Source organism: Dreissena polymorpha, chromosome 5 (genome assembly GCF_020536995.1).
Source record: "Dreissena polymorpha isolate Duluth1 chromosome 5, UMN_Dpol_1.0, whole genome shotgun sequence".
Lineage (NCBI taxonomy): Eukaryota > Metazoa > Mollusca > Bivalvia > Myida > Dreissenidae > Dreissena > Dreissena polymorpha.
This window is the reverse complement of record NC_068359.1, coordinates 49,501,530-49,519,181: the sequence shown is the minus strand read 5'-3', so window position 1 is coordinate 49,519,181 and position 17,652 is coordinate 49,501,530. Positions and strand designations below refer to the sequence as shown.

General features: G+C 36.5%; 1 protein-coding gene across 1 annotated transcript; it reads left to right on the top strand.

Moving 5' to 3' along the window:
* Positions 1 to 1,044: 1,044 nt before the first annotated feature.
* Positions 1,045 to 11,553, top strand: LOC127881516 (uncharacterized). Its single transcript, XM_052429430.1, has 4 exons — positions 1,045 to 1,159; positions 2,167 to 2,298; positions 3,020 to 3,094; positions 4,817 to 11,553. Exons 2-4 carry the CDS (start codon positions 2,172 to 2,174, stop codon positions 4,930 to 4,932), a joined length of 318 nt encoding a protein of 105 aa, XP_052285390.1. The 5' UTR covers positions 1,045 to 1,159; positions 2,167 to 2,171; the 3' UTR covers positions 4,933 to 11,553.
* Positions 11,554 to 17,652: the final 6,099 nt, after the last annotated feature.

Here is a 17,652-nt window from a genome sequence, read left to right as displayed (position 1 = left end):
TTTTTTAAAATCGGCTCAGATTTATCTTGTAATAGACTGTACTTCGGAACTCTGCTAAGTACAAATGTAATTAAAATCTTTACCGTTACGGCCCTTGTTACGTTACGACCCAGAATGTGGCTCATGAATTTGTTCGGGTCTCTAATGTATGTATTGATTTTCTTCTACATCAGTACCTCATCGAGACGTTCATAATAAAGGCCCACCTATTGATGATAAAGACATGACCCAACTGTAGACTATATATTCTAGTACAATTTTCTGTTGTCCAAGCCAATATATATTTATGCCACCCTTCGAAGAAGAGGGGTATATTGCTTTGCTCATGTCGATCGGTCCGTCCGTCCACCAGGTGGTTGTCATACGATAACTCAAGAACGCTTGGGCCTAGGATCATGAAACATCATAGGTACATTGATCATGACTTGCAGATGACCCCTATTGATTTTTGAGGTCACTAGGTCAAGGTCACGGTGATCGATATTGTAAAATGGTTTCCGGATTATAACTCAAGAACGCATACGCCTAGGATCATGAAACTTCATGGGTAGATTGATCATGACTCGTAGATGAACCCTATAGATTTTGAGGTCACATGGTCAAAGGTCAAGGTCACAGTGACCCGAAATAGTCAAATGATTTTCGAATGATAACTCAAGAACGCTTTTGCCTAGGATCATGACACTTCATAGGTACATTGATCGTGACTTGCAGATGACCCCTATTGATTTTCAGGTCACTAGGTCAAAGGTCAAGGTCACAGTGACAAAAGTCGTATTCACACAATGGCTGCCAGTACAACGGACAGCCCATATGTGGGGCATGCATGTTTTACAAACAGCCCTTGTTCTATAGATTTCAGCAAGACCCACCAATGGATAATAGACATACAAGACCCCACTGTTGACATTATATGCTTACAGGCATTGAGGCAACTATACAGGAGTCAGAGCCTCTCATGATACAACAGGCCAGTGTTAACTGTGCTGATCGAATGCAATCTACAGGTTTCACTTTGGTTCTTTCAGAGTCCATGTCACTGCTGACAGTGAAGAGCCAGGCAGTCTGACCCATGATAGGAGGGAGCCAAGTGAAGAGCCAGCCAGTCTGAGCCATGATAGGAGGAAGCCAAGTGAAGAGCCAGCCAGTCTGACCCATGGTATTTCTGTTATCATAGAATAAAGGCCCACCTATTGATGATAAAGACATGACCCAACTGTAGACTATATATTCTAGTACAATTTGTCAGTAGATTGATCATGACTCGCAGATGACCCCTATTGATTTTTGAGGTCACTAGGTCAAAGGTCAAGGTCACAGTGACCCGAAATAGTAAAATGGTTTCTGGATGATAACTCAAGAACGCATACGCCTAGGATCATGAAACTTCATGGGTAGATTGATCATTTACTCGCAGATGACCCCTATAGATTTTGAGGTCAAAGGTCAAGGTCACGGTGACCCGAAATAGTAAAATGGTTTCCGGATGATAACTCAAGAACGCATACGGCTAGGATCATAAACTTCATGGGTAGATTGATCATTACTCGCAGATGACCCCTATTGATTTGATGTCACTAGGTCAAAGGTCAAGGTCACGGTGACCCGAAATAGTAAAATGGTTTTCGGATGATAACTCAAGAAAGCATATGCCTAGGATCATGAAACTTCATAGGTAGATTGATCATGACTCGCAGATGACCCCTATTGATTTTGAGGTCACAAGGTCAAAGGTCAAGGTCATGGTGACCCGAAATAGTAAAATGATTTTCGGATGATAACTCAAGAACGCTGTTGCCTAGGATCATGACACTTCATAAGTACATCGATCGTAACTCGCAGATGACCCCTATTGATTTTCAGGTCACTAGGTCAAAGGTCAAGGTCACAGTGACAAAAACGTATTCACACAACGGCTGCCACTACAACGGACAGCCCATATGGGGGGCATGCATGTTTTCTATAGATTTCAGCAAGACCCACCAATGGATAATAGACATACAAGACCCCACTGTTGACATTATATGTTTACAGGCATTGAGGCAACTGTTGAAGACACCCACAGTCTAGAATCTATACAGGAGTCGGAGCCTCTCATGATACAACATGCCAGTGTTGACTGTGCTGATCATATGCAATCTACAGGTTTTACTTTGGTTCTTTCAGAGTCCATGTCAACTGCTGACAGTGAAGAGCCAGGCAGTCTGACCCATGATAGGAGGGAGCCAAGTGAAGAGCCAGCCAGTCTGACCCATGATAGGAGGGAGCCAAGTGAAGAGCCAGCCAGTCTGACCCATGGTATTTCTGTTGTCATATAATAAAGGCCCATCTATTGATGATAAAGACAGGACCCAACTGTAGACTATATATTCTAGTACAATTTTCTGTTGTCCAAGCCAATATATATTTATGCCACCCTTCGAAGAAGAGGGGGGTATATTGCTTTGCTCATGTCGATCGGTCCGTCTGTCCACCAGGTGGTTGTCATACGATTACTCAAGAACGCTTGGGCCTAGGATCATGAAACATCATAGGTACATTGATCATGACTTGCAGATGACCCCTATTGATTTTGAGGTCAAAAGGTCAAGGTCACGGTGACCCGAAATAGTAAAATGATTTTCCGATGAATAACTCAAGAACGCTTTTGCCTAGGATCATGACACTTCATAGGTACATTGATCGTGACTTGCAGATGACCCCTATTGATTATCAGGTCACTAGGTCAAAGGTCAAGGTCACAGTGACAAAAAACGTATTCACACAATGGCTGCCACTACAACGGACAGCCCATATGGGGGGCATGCATGTTTCTATAGATTTCAGCAAGATCCACCAATGGATAATAGACATACAAGACCCCACTGTTGACATTATATGTTTACAGTCATTGAGGCAACTGTTGAAGACACCACAGTCTAGAATCTGTACAGGAGTCAGAGCCTCTCATGATACAAACATGCCAGTGTTGACTGTGCTGATCATATGCAATCTACAGGTTTCACTTTGGTTCTTTCAGAGTCCATGTCAACTGCTGCCAGTGAAGGGCCAGCCAGTCTGACCCATGATGAAATGAGGCAGCCAAATCCTCAAGGTATGAACTAAATTTGAAGACGGGTTTCTCTGCATTTTCTATCATTATGTGACAGAGTCTTATGTCATGACTGTATTAAAGTAAATGAGTAGTCCAAGTCAAGTGTGATGCTCTAGACGACCTCCTCTGTGATCTACAGGGTTACAACAATGTGCTTGTAAAAGTCCTTGTAAAGTACAAAGTAGGCAGTTTGCTATGAAAGTTAATGTTTAGTACTTGTTCTTCCAAGAAATGATAGTTCTGCGAACTGTCAGTTCTTATATGTGTGAAAAATTGGTTTTAAACTGGTGTTAAAACAGTTTCAGTTAGTTCATTTTACCTCCTAACATGTTCAGGTTTTGTGCATTTTTATCAGGAAAACCTTGCTCTACAATATTCAATCATTGTATCACTTGCAGTGTTCTGCTGTGAAATTTTACTGTTGGGGACCCTTTAGGATTACAAAAGTGGGGACAAAAAGAAAAAATATGGGGACACAGAAATATTTTTGTAGCAGAATTAAATGTGTGGAAAACTAATAACCTTTAACTTGAACTTTTAAACGTGCTTAAACTTCTTACAGTCAGGTTGTAACATTGTTATTAAAACTGGAACATTCAAAAAACTTTTTAACACTGTCAAACAGTTGTCAACATATTTACAAAACTTTGAAAAAATTTATGGTCATTGGACTCCGCATGTCAAAGTACTTGTTCGATAATTAGAAATACCGATAGTAAAGGCGTTTTCTTTTTTGCTTTATGCACAATCTGCATGTCATTTGTTGTTGTCAAACAGTGACCAAGGACATTTTTGAAGCCAATTTTCTTGGAATGTACGTTTAGGGGCAGACTTTTTTCGTAATTGCTAAACGATGTTGGGACTTGGGAAGACTCTGTTGGGTTGTTAATATTATTGTCATATTTTCTAATTTTACTTGCCGGAGGAAAAAAAAAATGGATTTTGTTTTCTTTGGCCTGTCACTTTAAGCCATTTTGATAGGTTCGGAAATTTCCTTGATATCTGATTGGTTGTTATAATCTCAACTTACCAATGAAATAGAGTGTTAATATTAAATAAATTAACCATTGGCTGCGAAATGACGTCATGTCCAATGAAATAGTTTGTTCTGGTTACACATTCACTCGATTACTTTACCGACTTACAAATTGAATCGATTAGTTTTTATTTCTAATTCATGTGCGCCCCGCGGACCCATATACAGAAAACGGGTGGGGACAAATATTTGTTTTTTGCGACAATAACACAAGGGCGCATCCACGGCAGAACACTGACTTATGTTGATACTTTGTGTGCAAGGATCAATTCAGTAGAAAAGTCAACAAAATAAAGGGCTTACAGTCACTGAACAAATGAGTTTGCTGCTTAGAGTGTATATTTTTCCCAAAAATATTTGAAAATTTCCCCTCTTGGAAGTGTAGTTCAATTTTAATCAATACCTCGTTTAAATAATTCACAGAAAAGCCAAAAAATGTTGATCTTTGAACATAAACATAACATGTTGATGACAAAAAAAGTTGGAATAATGTTTTTCTCTCTGTGTATGGTGAATTATGGTGTTACAACTTGATTTTGTATGTTACTTGCTTAGCATTGAAATTTCCCCTTTTACACGTGAATTATCCCCCTCTCAGGGGACCCGACCCCTTTTCCCCAAAACTGAAAAAAACACTGACATGATACTCATTGCTATTTTATTTTTTATATCTATTCTTGTTTTAGGGACAGGGACAAGAAAAGGAATGAAACGAAAGTGGGCCAGCGAAGAGAACATATGTTTCATGAACTTTTTTAGAGATGAATTAAGAGAAAAAAAAATGCCATCTGGCTCAAAATAATGGGGTCCCTAAAAATACTTACCGGAAGAACAGTGGCCCAGATAAGGGCAAGGGTCCATAACATTATTATGGAAAAACAAAAATGGAAAAAGAATTGTTGAACTGTGGAATATGTTTATGCCCCTGGTAGGGTGGCATATAGCAGTTGAACTGTCCGTCAGTCAGTCAGTCTGTCCATCTGGCCGAAAACTTATATGGCCATAACTTTTTCAATATTGAACATAGCAACTTGATATTTATACCCCTATTACAATTGGTAATGGGGGCTATATAGGAGTCACGTTTGTCGGTCTGTCCCGATATTTCATCCGATCTTCACCAAACTTGGTCAGTAGTTGTATGTAGATAATGTCTAGATCAAGTTTGAATATGGGTCATGCCAGGTCAAAAACTAGGTCATGGGGTCACTTAGTATGTTTTAAACTGTAAGTTTGTACGGACCATAGCTATGTTATTTATCGTTACATTTTTAAATGACTCGGTACATTTGTTCACCATCATGGAACGGTGTGTCGCGTTAAAAGAAATTACGTCAATATCTCAAAGGTCAAGGTCACACTTGGGAGTTCAAAGGTCAAATGCTTGTCCGGGCCATAGCTTTGTTTTTTATTGTGAGATTTTAAAATCATTTGGCACATTTGTTCACCATCATTGAACAGTGTGTCGGGCGAAAGAATTACGTCGATATTTCCAAGAACAAGGGCACAATTTGAGTTTAAAGGTAAACAATGGCCATAATTGAGCTTGTCTGGGCAATAACTATGTTGTTTATTGTGCGATTTTAAAATCGTTGGCTCTTTTGTTCACCATCATTTGACAGTGTGTCGCGCGAAAGAATTACGTCGATATCTTCAAACTCAAAGTTGTAGTTTTAGTTCAAAGGTCAAAAATGGCAATAAATTATCTTGTCTGGGCCATAAATATGTCATTCATTGTAAGATTTTAAAATGACTCTGTACATCAATTTTGTTCAAAGTCATTGGAAGGCTTGTCATGTGAAACAATTCAAGAGTTCAAAGGTAAAAATGGCTATAAATGATAATGGCATAATGATTCTTAAAAAATCGCCATAAATTGTATTATCTTGTTTTGTGAAGACAGCATACAAAATAGTCTGTGTCAATGCGTTATGTGGGGGTATATGTCACGTCTGTGACAAAGCTCCAGTTGGCATGCATGTGCATCTTGTGAAGCTGCACATATTGAGTGGTGAAAAGTGAAGGTCAAGGTAATCCTTCAAGGTTAAATGTTAAATATATTGCTTCTGTCCGTCCGTCTGAAAACTTTAAAATTGGCCATAACTTTTGAGCTCACCTGAGTGCAACATGCTCATGGTGAGCTTTTGTGATTGCCTTTTGTCCGTTGTGCGTTGTATGTCGTCAACATTTTGCCTTGTGAACACTCTAGATGCCACATTTATTGTCTGATCTTCATGAAATTTTGCAGAACATTTGTCACATTGATACCTCGACTGAGTTCGAAACTGGGTCATGCTGGGTCAAAAATTAGGTCACTAGGTCAAAAAAAACAACAAAAAAACTTGTGAACACTGTAGAAGTCCAATCTTCATGTAACTTTGTCAAAATGTTTGTCTAAATGATATTTTGGTTTAGTTAAAATTGGTTCCGGTCCGTTGAAAAACATGGCCGCCAGGGGCGGGGCAGTTTTCCTTATATGGCTATAGAGAAACCTTGTGAACACTTTAGAAGTCAAAATGTTTGCCTAATCATCATGAAACTTGGTCAAAACATTGGTTTTATTTATATTTTGGACGAGTTTGAAAATGGTCCAGATCAGTGAAAAAACATGGCCGCCAAGGGGCGGGGGAGTTTTCCTTATGTCTTTAGTTAAACATTGCTAACACTCTAGAGGCCACATTTATTGTCCATTCTTCATGAAATTTGGTCAGAAGTTTGGTCTCAATGATATCTTAGACGAGCTGAAAATGGTTACGTTTGCTTGAAAAACATGGCTGCCAAAGGGCGGGGCATTTTTCCTTATATGGCTATATATGGCTATAGTAAAATCTTGTTAACACTCTTGAGGCCACATTTATTTTCCGATCTTCATGAAACTTGGTCAGAATATTCATCCCAAAAAATATCGTAGACAAGTTAAAAAATGATGCTGGTTGGTTGAAAAACATGTCCGCCAGGGGGTGGGGCATTTTACCTTATATGGCTATAGTAAAACTTTGTTAACACTCTATAGGCCACATTTATTTTCTTATCTTCATGAAACTTGGTCAGAAGATTTGTCCTAATGATATCTTGGATTAGTTCAAAAATAGTTTCGTTTGCTTAAAAAACATGGCCACCAGGGGGCGGGGCATTTTTCCTAATATGGTTATGTATCATGCTTTACTAAAACATTGTAAACACTCTGTAGGCCACATTTATTTTCCGATTATTATGAAACTTGGTCAGATGATTTGTCCTAATGATATCTTGGATGAGTTCAAAAATGGTTCTAGTTGGTGGAAAAACATGGCCACTAAGGGGGCGTGGTATTTTTCCTTATATGGCTAAAGTAAAACCCTGTTAAAACTCTAGAAGCCATATTTATTGTACGATCATCATGACACTTTGTCAGAAGATTTGTCCCAATGATATTTGGACAAGTTTGAAATTGGTTCCAGTTGCTAAGAAAAAACATGGCCACCAGTGGGCGGGGCATTTTTCCTTATATGGACTTATGAATCTTCTTGAAACTTTGTCAGTATATTAGTTTAAATGATATCTTGGATGTGTTTTTCACGTTGACATTTGAAGCTTTAACTTTGTATGATTCTAAATATGTGTCAATGCTGTCAGTTGAATTTTGAAATATGAAGTTTTACATTTTTTGTAGATTAAATAATTTGTAAAATGTTGCAGTTTCGTCAATCAGTTTTATAAGATATTGAGCTTTAAATATGATGCAGATTGTAAGATTCTTAATATCTTTCAATATTGTGGATAAGTTTTTGAGATATCAAGCTTTGAGTTTTATGCAAATTGTATGATTTTAAAATGTTTTAATGGTGTTGATCAGTGTAATGAAGATTGCATAATTTTTATGTTTTAATTCTGTCTATTGGTTTTCAAAATGAAAGACTTTGATTTTGTAAGTGCACTTTTATCTCCTGAAAGATTCTTTTCTAGTGTTTAGTTTATATTTTAAGGCTGTTTGCAAACTCGAAGTGAAAACAGTTCTATTACAATTTGGTAAGGACATGACATTGCATATCTGATTTTAAAATGTACTTTGCTGGCAACGTGTAATTTTCTGAAATGTCTTAGTAAGACTGTTGTTTGCAATCAAAAGGTCTGTGCTTCAAATACAGGGTAATGCATGTTTTTTGTCCAAATTTATGGCGATTCAGACATTGTTCTATGTAAATTTGGGGTTTGCTTGAAGGTTCAGTCTATTTTTATGTCCCTCACTATAGTAGTGGGGGACATATTGTTTTTGTCCTGTCTGTTGGTTGGTTGGTTGATCTGTTTACGCCAACTTTAACATTTGCAATAACTTTTGCAATATTGAAGATAGCAACTTGATATTTGGCATGCATATGTATCTCATAGAGCTGCACATTTTAATTTTCTGAAAGGTCAAGGTCAGAGGTCAAATATATGTGGCCAAAATCGCTCATTTTATGAATACTTTTGCAATATTGAAGATAGCAACTTCATATTTGGCAAGCATGTGTATCTCATGGAGCTGCACATTTTGAGTGGTGAAAGGTCAAGGTCATAATTCAATGTCATAGGTCGAATATATGGCTTCAAAGCGGCGCAGTAAGGGGGATTGTGTTTTACGAACACAGCTCTTGTTGTTAACTGCCTTTTTAGTCCCTTACCAGTGTTTCACTAAAGTCCGTGTACTTTGGACTCATTTCAAGTTGACATTTGAAGCTTTAACTTTGTATGATTCTAAATATGTGTCAATGCTGTCGGTTGAATTTTGAAATATGAAGTTTTTCATTTTTTGTAGATTAAATAATTTGTAAAATGTTGCAGTTTAGTCAATCAGTTTTATAAGATATTGAGCTTTAGTTATGATGCAGATTGTAAGATTCTTAATATCTTTCAATATTGTGGATAAGTTTTTGAGATATCAAGCTTTGAATTTTATGCAAATTGTATGATTTAAAATGTTTTAATTTGTTGATCAGTGTACTGAAGATTGTATACTTTTTATATGTTATAATTCTGTCTATTGGTTTTCAAAATGAAAGACTTTGATTTTGTAAGTGCACTTTTATCTCATTATGCCCCCCTTCGAAGAAGAGGGGGTATATTGCTTTGCTCATGTCGGTCGGTCTGTCGGTATGTCAGTTTGTCGGTCCGTCCACCAGGTGGTTGTCAGACGATAACTCAAGAACGCTTGGGCCTAGGATCATGAAACTCCATAGGTACATTGATCATGACTCGCAGATGACCCCTATTGATTTTGAGGTCAAAGGTCAAGGTCACGGTGACCCAAAATAGTAAAATGGTTTCCGGATGATAACTCAAAAATTCATACGCCTAGGATCATGAAACTTCATGGCTAGATTGATCATGACTTGCAGATGACCCCTATTGATTTTGAGGTCACTAGGTCAAAGGTCAAGGTCACGGTGACCCGAAATAGTAAAATGGTTTTCAGATGATAACTCAAGAACGCATATGCCTAGGATCATGAAACTTCACAGGTAGATTGATCATGACTCACAGATGACCCTTATTGATTTTGAGGTCACAAGGTCAAGGTCACGGTGACCCGAAATAGTAAAATGATTTTCGGATGATAACTCAAGAACGCTTTTGCCTAGGATCATGACACTTCATAGGTACATTGATCGTGACTCACAGATGACCCCTATTGATTTTCAGGTCACTAGGTCAAAGGTCAAGGTCACAGTGACAAAAAACGTATTCACACAATGGCTGCCACTACAACGGACAGCCCATATGGGGGGCATGCTTGTTTTACAAACAGCCCTTGTTAAAGATTCTTTTCTAGTGTTTAGTTTATATTTTAAGGCTGTTTGCAAACTCGAAGTGAAAACAGCTCTAGTACAATTTGGTAAGGACATGACATTGCATATCTGATTTAAAAATGTACTTTGCTGGCAACGTGTAATTTTCAGAAATGTCTTAGTAAGTAAGACTGTTGTTTGCAATCAAAAGGTCTGTGCTTCAAATCCAGGAAAATGCATGTTTTTTGTCCAAATTTATGTCAATTCAGACATTGTTCTGTGTAAATATGGGGTTTGCTTGTAGGATCAGTCTATTTTTATGTCCCCCACTATAGTAGTGGGGGACATGTTGTTTTTGCTCTGTCGGTCTGTTGATTGGTTGGTTGGTCTGTTTATGCCAACTTTAACATTTTGCAATATTGAAAGTAGCAACTTGATATTTGGCATGCAAATGCATCTCCTGAAGCTGCACATTATCATTGGTGAAAGGTCAAGGTCATCCTTCAAGGTCAGAGGTCAAATATATGTGGCCAAAATCGCTCATTTTATGAATTCTTTTGCAATATTGAAGATAGCAACTTGATATTTGCCAAGCATGTGTATCTCATTGAGCTGCACATTTTGAGTGGTGAAAGGTCAAGGTCATCCTTCAAGGTCAGAGGTCAAATATATGTGGCCCAAATCGCTTATTTTATTAATACTTTTGCAATATTGAAGATAGCAACTTGAAATTTGGCATGCATGTGTATCTCATGGAGCTGCAAATTTTGAGTGTTGAAAGGTCAAAGTCATCCTTCAAGGTCAGTTGTTAAATATATGTGGCCCAAATCGCTTATTTTATGAATACGTTTGCACTATTGAAGATAGCAACTTGATATTTGGCATGCATATGTATCTCATAGAGCTGCACATTTTGAGTGGTGAAAGGTCAAGGTCATCCTTCAAGGTCAAATATATGGGTCAAAATTGTTCATGTTATGTTACTTCTGCAATATTGAAGCTAGCAATTTTATATTTGACATGCATGTGTATCTCATGGAGCTGCACATTTTGAGTGGTGAAGGGTCAAGGTCATCCTTCAAGGTCAAACGTTATATACGGGGCATTGGGTTTCACAAACGCATCTTGTTGTGTATGTAATTAATTTTGCTTAATTTTTGTGATCCCCCGCCAACAGCGGAGGGATATTAATTTGGCATTGTCCGTCTTTCCGTCTGTCCGTCCGGCACTTTTGTGTCCGGAACCATATCTTGGAAGTGCTTTAGCAGATTTCATTGAAACTTGGTACGAGTATATATATATGGATAAGAGGATGATGCACGCCAAATGGCATTGTACATCCTTGATTAATAGCGGAGTTATGACCCTTTGTATTTGAAAAAAATGCTTTTTTTGTGTGTCCAGAGCCATAACTTGTATCCAGAAGTATAATGGCTGGGGATATCAATTCAACGAATTTGCTTGTTAAATCAGTTTTTATTTTCATGATAATCATTTAGTTCGTACTGCAACTTATGATGGATTGTTACTACTATCTCCAATTATTTGTTTGTCATGGGTCCGTCACCATTTATCTCTTATATAATACTTGAATTGAGCATTTCACAATCTGACAATCATGCATATCATTTATTAGTTTCATAATAAAACGTCTGACAAGGGTCAGATAATTTTAACATATATTGTTGTTATAATTTGTCATGTGTTGTATGAATAAATGACACTTCCATGATAGAGAAAATTTAAATATATTTTTAGAGACATTTGTAAAATGAAAATGAAATAACTATACATTTTACAGTGGCTAGTCGTACGGCTAGACAAGAGGCTAGCCGCACGGCCCCGTACGGGTAGACAATAGGTTTGCCGTACGGCTCTGTACGTATAGCCTTTCCTATGGATATTGTCTAAGTTAAAGACAACCATTTTCAGTGAACTGATATATTGCTTGTATGAAACCATATATTTATCCATTGTCTGAACGACAATTAAATTATTTGTGTGACTCCATTTCTGAGCAGTACCTTGGCCGTCATTGAATTTCATAATATCGATGCCGCAACTAATTAAAACAGTTTTCACTCCTTACATAGGAAAGTCGTCTTATCAAAGAATCAAATTAGAAACCGATTTAAATTGTGTGTAAGTCAATTTCTAGAACGTAACTTTGACGGCTGTCGTCATTAAATTTCAAAATATCGATGCCGCAACTCTTTAATACAGGTTTTTCACGCCTTAGGAACGTCGACTAATTAATGAATCAAATAAGCAACCGTATGACATGAAAGGAAGCCGTGAAAGATGAAGAATTTTTAAAGCGAGATTATACGATTTTTTCAAATATTTATTAATTTACATAAAATGTGTATAAAAAAAAAACAACTTATTAAACATATATTTGAACATAAACTTAAATAAAAGTTAAGAAGAACATGTGTCGATATATGCAAAATAAGCCAGATATTAAATTCTGAAATCGAAAATGTATGTACAGTCGAATTCGCCAGCATGTAAATCGTGCATGTACGATGTGAATCTAAATTTAGTTTAACGGTTCATTTTTAGTGTGAGCGTCAGCTAACGCTAATGTTTTTGCAAATCGGTATGTGCGTAGAAGCCTTAAATGGGCCTTTTCACAGATTTTGACATGTTTTTAAGTTTGTCATTAAATGCTTTATATTGATGAATGTAAACATTGGATTTTTAACGCTCCAGAAAAAAATCAAAAATAAAATTTAAAAATGGAAAAAAAGAAGCCCGTACAAGGGCTCGAACCAGTGACCCCCGGAATCCTGGAGTAAAAAACGCTTTAGCCTAATGAGCTATCCTGCCAAGCATACATGAGAGGTGTATTCTATACCTGATATAAGCAATCTTCGTAGTTTCACAAATTTAAACGATAACAACAGAACTCTCCAAATTATTCAATCGTTTCGCGTTGCAACGCTCTATAATTTTTAGGTTTTTAAATCGTGAAAAGATGCATATAATGGCTATATTAGACCATGGTGAATGTTCAGTAATACTGATTCCTCACAAATATCATAACTAAAACGAAAATTTGCGAATCTGAAACAACTATTTTCAATTTTGTCAATTTACCAAACCGTGAAAAGATCCCTTTAACTATGACATGGAAAGACAACCACTGTCCGTTGCAGCAGACTACACATTCTTCTAGCGTCTGCTAGGAAAGATAACCACCACATTTGCCTGTTTATAGTCCACCACTCACTGGTGCACTGCAGTTGGTGTATATGAGTAATAGAGTTTAACAGCTTGTAAGACGATATTGGCCAGTCTAGTGTTTATCATTGAAAATCTGCACATACTGGCTGCTTTCAGAGAAAACAGGGCTTAATGCATGTCAAATAAGATAAGCCTGTGCATACTGATTAGCTTGTGCAATGCAAACACGCTAAACAAGGACGACATGTCGTATTTTATAATGTTTAAAGGGTCTCTTGTACTGGGATGACAATTTATGCATAAGCATTTAGCCCTGTTTTCCCAAAACGAAGCTAAAAATTTATTTTTTATTAATGATTTAAAAAAACCATCTGAACCTGTGCTTTAAGACACACTCTTTATAATTTTGAATGGATTGTGTCCATTCAAAACTTGCAATATAAAAAGCTATAACATAATTTTTTAAACTGATGTGCGTCTAAACTTATACAACAACGAACACCTACAGTGACGTCAGCGCTTTGATAAATTCCTGCAACCATTTATTCGCCACACGAACACTAACTAAAAATACGAATGCTTCAGTTATAGGCTACTATTCCATCTGTCCGCAACCGCATATCCGCATCCGCAAAAAATAAAACAAGTAGAAATGCACTGCACTTATTCCATTCATCCGTATCCGCACGCGAATAGGCGTCCGCAATAGAACGCTCAAGTGAGCATTCTTGGGCTACTATTCCATCTATCTGTAAATGTATCCTGTCCGCAAAATATACGGACGCTATATTCCATTTATCCGCATACGTCGAACGTATCTTTATTTTTGTATATGGATAAAACTAAAAATTATAATTATTGAGATAATTATAATGAAGGACAAGCTGCTAAGCGTGAATTTAAGTAGATATAAGGTACAAATCATCGTTCTGTCCGTAAAAGGATACAAATGGTAAATACCTGAAACATCTTCTTTTAGTGCCTTGGCTATGATTTTCCATACATTTAAACTTTAAAGTATAATCAGAGTCACGATATGCAGAACTGCGTTGGTTGTATAATTCCGGGTATTTTTTCACGAATTCGATAGATTTTCAGTTTATTTTTTAGATGACAGCTACTCTCATCGTGCTAAATGCCGTCCCTATCTCGTCCGCATCCGTTTGCGGATAAATGGAATATAGCGTCCGTATAACGATTTTGCGGATACTGACGCGGATACGGATGCGGATGCGGATTGGTGGAATACTAGCCTTATTTTAGGAAAATATGTACGAAATATCTTCGTCACAATCGGCTCGGGCGCTTATTTGTCTTTGCTGCATATTACTGATTAACAGCACTAAATGACAATTCTATACTTTATAAGCCGTACGGCTAGACAATCTCAATAGGAAAGGCTATAATACGTACAGCGCCGTAAGGCTAGCCTATTGTCTAGCCGTACGGGGCCGTACGGTTAGCCTCTTGTCTAGCCGTACGGGACTGTACGACTAGCCACTGCCTTTAGTTATTGGAGGTTCTTATGTATTATACCCAGTCGCAAGTGTTATAGGCTATACTCAAATCTTTTCGTCCGTCTGTTATTGGATACTGTGATGGGTTATGTATCACATTCAATGTTTTTTTTTTTGTTTATAAGACAAAATCAGATTTTTTTTCAAAATACCTTCCTTTTAACTAATTTGAAAGCATTTTTACAGGTCCATTCTTGCGAAGCAATAATGCAAGTTAAAAAACTGGTTTTACAAGTCCCTATTCGATATTTATGACATAACTATGACTAAAATCTTCAGAATAGTTCAAAGCACGAAATGAATATCTTTCTGTTGGACATGAGGAAGTGGACCGAATATCGATGACTGGATCATTTTCCACGAAGGCACATAAAACTACAGTAAAGTTCCGCTACTTTCAGCTTGGTCTTAATAGCATGTCGGACTTCATAATTAACAGGGTATTTTGTTCTTTATTCAATACTTTGGGACCATGCAATCTTGAAAAATTGCAATTTACAGTGTTCAATGTGGTCTTAATAGCGGTACTCTTCTTGTACTAGGAATCGCTGCGTGTTTTAGTCATTATCTTTGAAATCCTTTTCGAAGCTATCATAAAAAACATTTATACTCGTGTCACGCCAGGGTGACATCACGTCAGGTTTAAACACAATAAGTAAATACATATTGTTATAACGTTTAAATATTCGTTTGACTTCTATTTTTCATTTCAATTTAATAATCCTATAAATGTTTTGTTTTTGGTTGTCATATCTATTTACCATTAACGATCCGCAACTGTTTTACCTTTACGTATCTTTGCAATGAAACTGTTATAGCGACAACTGTTTCATTATAGCTGCTTGCATCACACGGACACCACTGTTATATAATTCAATGATTTCTACAAGGATGATTCTATCCTACATTATCTCAATTGTTTAACCAAGGACATTGTGCTTTTAAAAGTTCCGGCGACTACAAAATCACGCAACAGGAGAAAATAACACGATACGTAGTCAAATAATGCAAAAATTCAAAAAAATATTAAAATAACATTAAACACATATTTAGTTCACCATTGTGTCATTCCCTCTGTAAAATGAATTCGACTCAAAATGTTATTAAATGTATTATGCAAGGAAACCATGCAGAGCGATTCATGCATAGGCCACACAAATACAAACAAATCTGATCGTGAGGATTTAATATATAAAGTTTGAGGTCGAGAAGATCTTAACCACAATTCTAATGCGAGTGTCGCAAGATATAACTATGCTCAAGGCCAACTCATTTTTTAGCAAACAATGTTTCGTATTTCAAGTGACACTATCTCAGGGACCCGGTATGTCGGTATAAAGTATCACAGAGTATACATATATAAAAAAATAATTGGGTCATGGGGACCCAGATACGAGGTTTAAAGTAAAAAAATGTATATGTTATTTGTCTGCAGAAATAACTAGATATATTAAGTTTTGAGTTATATATAGGTTGTTGAAGGTAATTCGCATAAAACACGCTATTTTTCAGTTGGATACTAGCATGGGAAAGGGAAGTACCCAACACTCCGGAAATATATCACAGACCCTATATTTAACCCAGTATGAGTATATATATATATATATATATATATATATATATATATATATATATATATATATATAAAGCTTATTCTACCAAGTTTCATGTTGACAGATCAAACCAAACTCAAGTTATTGAGTGGAAACCATGATACGGATCAATTTTCTTTTTTTTTAAGTCACAGTGACCTTGACCCCAGAGATCCTAAAAGCAATCCGAGGCGATGTCTTGTCATTAGCATCATTTAAATCGAGTTTCATTACGGTATCTCGTATGAAATAGAAATTATTGATTGAAAACCATTTTTATATTTTTAGCCCCAGTGACCTTGACCTTCCTTACTAGATTCAAGTTTTTAAGGCTTCAGTTCCAACCCTAATAGAATGATGAGCAGCAAACAGCATAAAATCTGAACAGAGTGCGAGTTACTCCCAGGCTGTTCTGGTTTTATGCTGGTTGCATTTAGCCTTTTTACTCTGCGTCTGAGAGGGAAAGGGTTTTAAAGCATATAAAGCTTGTCGTCATAAATAAATACCAGTATACAATAACAAGATATGTTTATACTAAAAACAAAACATACATCATTTTAAAGAACATTTAATTTGAATAACCAGGAAATAAACATGGATCTTGAGAATGCCACATGAAATAGTGACCACACACTGTCAAGTTCATTTTAGTGTAATAGTTGTTGCAATTATTAAATTATTCATTATAATGTAATAGTTGTTTCAATTATTAAAGTATATGATTATTTTCTGTGTGAAAAAATATAATAATTTTAAACTACATATATATGACATTTTCTCTTATTTTTTAGAATTTTGAACTTTAATAACACATCCAGCTTTCTTAACACAATTTATTTAACCAAGGCTTTTTTGCTTCTTATAGAATGGCAGTTTTTCACAAATTTTGAGAAGTTCGAGACTCAAATTTTCACAATTAAAAGAATTAAGCAACCTTAATTTTCACATCTATTTAAAATGTATGACTCATTTTTTTGCAATTTTGAAAAGGTTGCTACTCAGTTTTTCACAATTTTGACAAGTTTATGACTTATTATTTCACAAAAAAGGGAAAAAAGCCTTGTTTAACTATTAAGCAGTTCTATAAACCTGTAGCTGTGCTCGATTCTCTATCGTGAACGTGCCTGGAGGCCACAGCCAGGCCTTGTGCTAAGATGGATCCTAGTAAATTCTCAGCAAACCGTTCATAGACGTCTAGATGAGGTACTGATGTAGAAGACAATCAATGCATACATTAGAGACCCGAACAAAATTCATGAGCCACATTCTGGGTCGTAACGTAACAAGGGCCGTAACGATAAAGATTTTAATTACATTTGTACTATTTGCCGAGTTCCGAAATACAGTCTATTACAAGTTAAATCTGAGCCGATTTAAAAAAAAACATATAGCAAATTTTGTTATTTAATGACGACCTGCTCTATGAAGTTTACTTTCAGTTTAGAGCCGCCGTGATCAGTTACATTTTTGTGTGTTG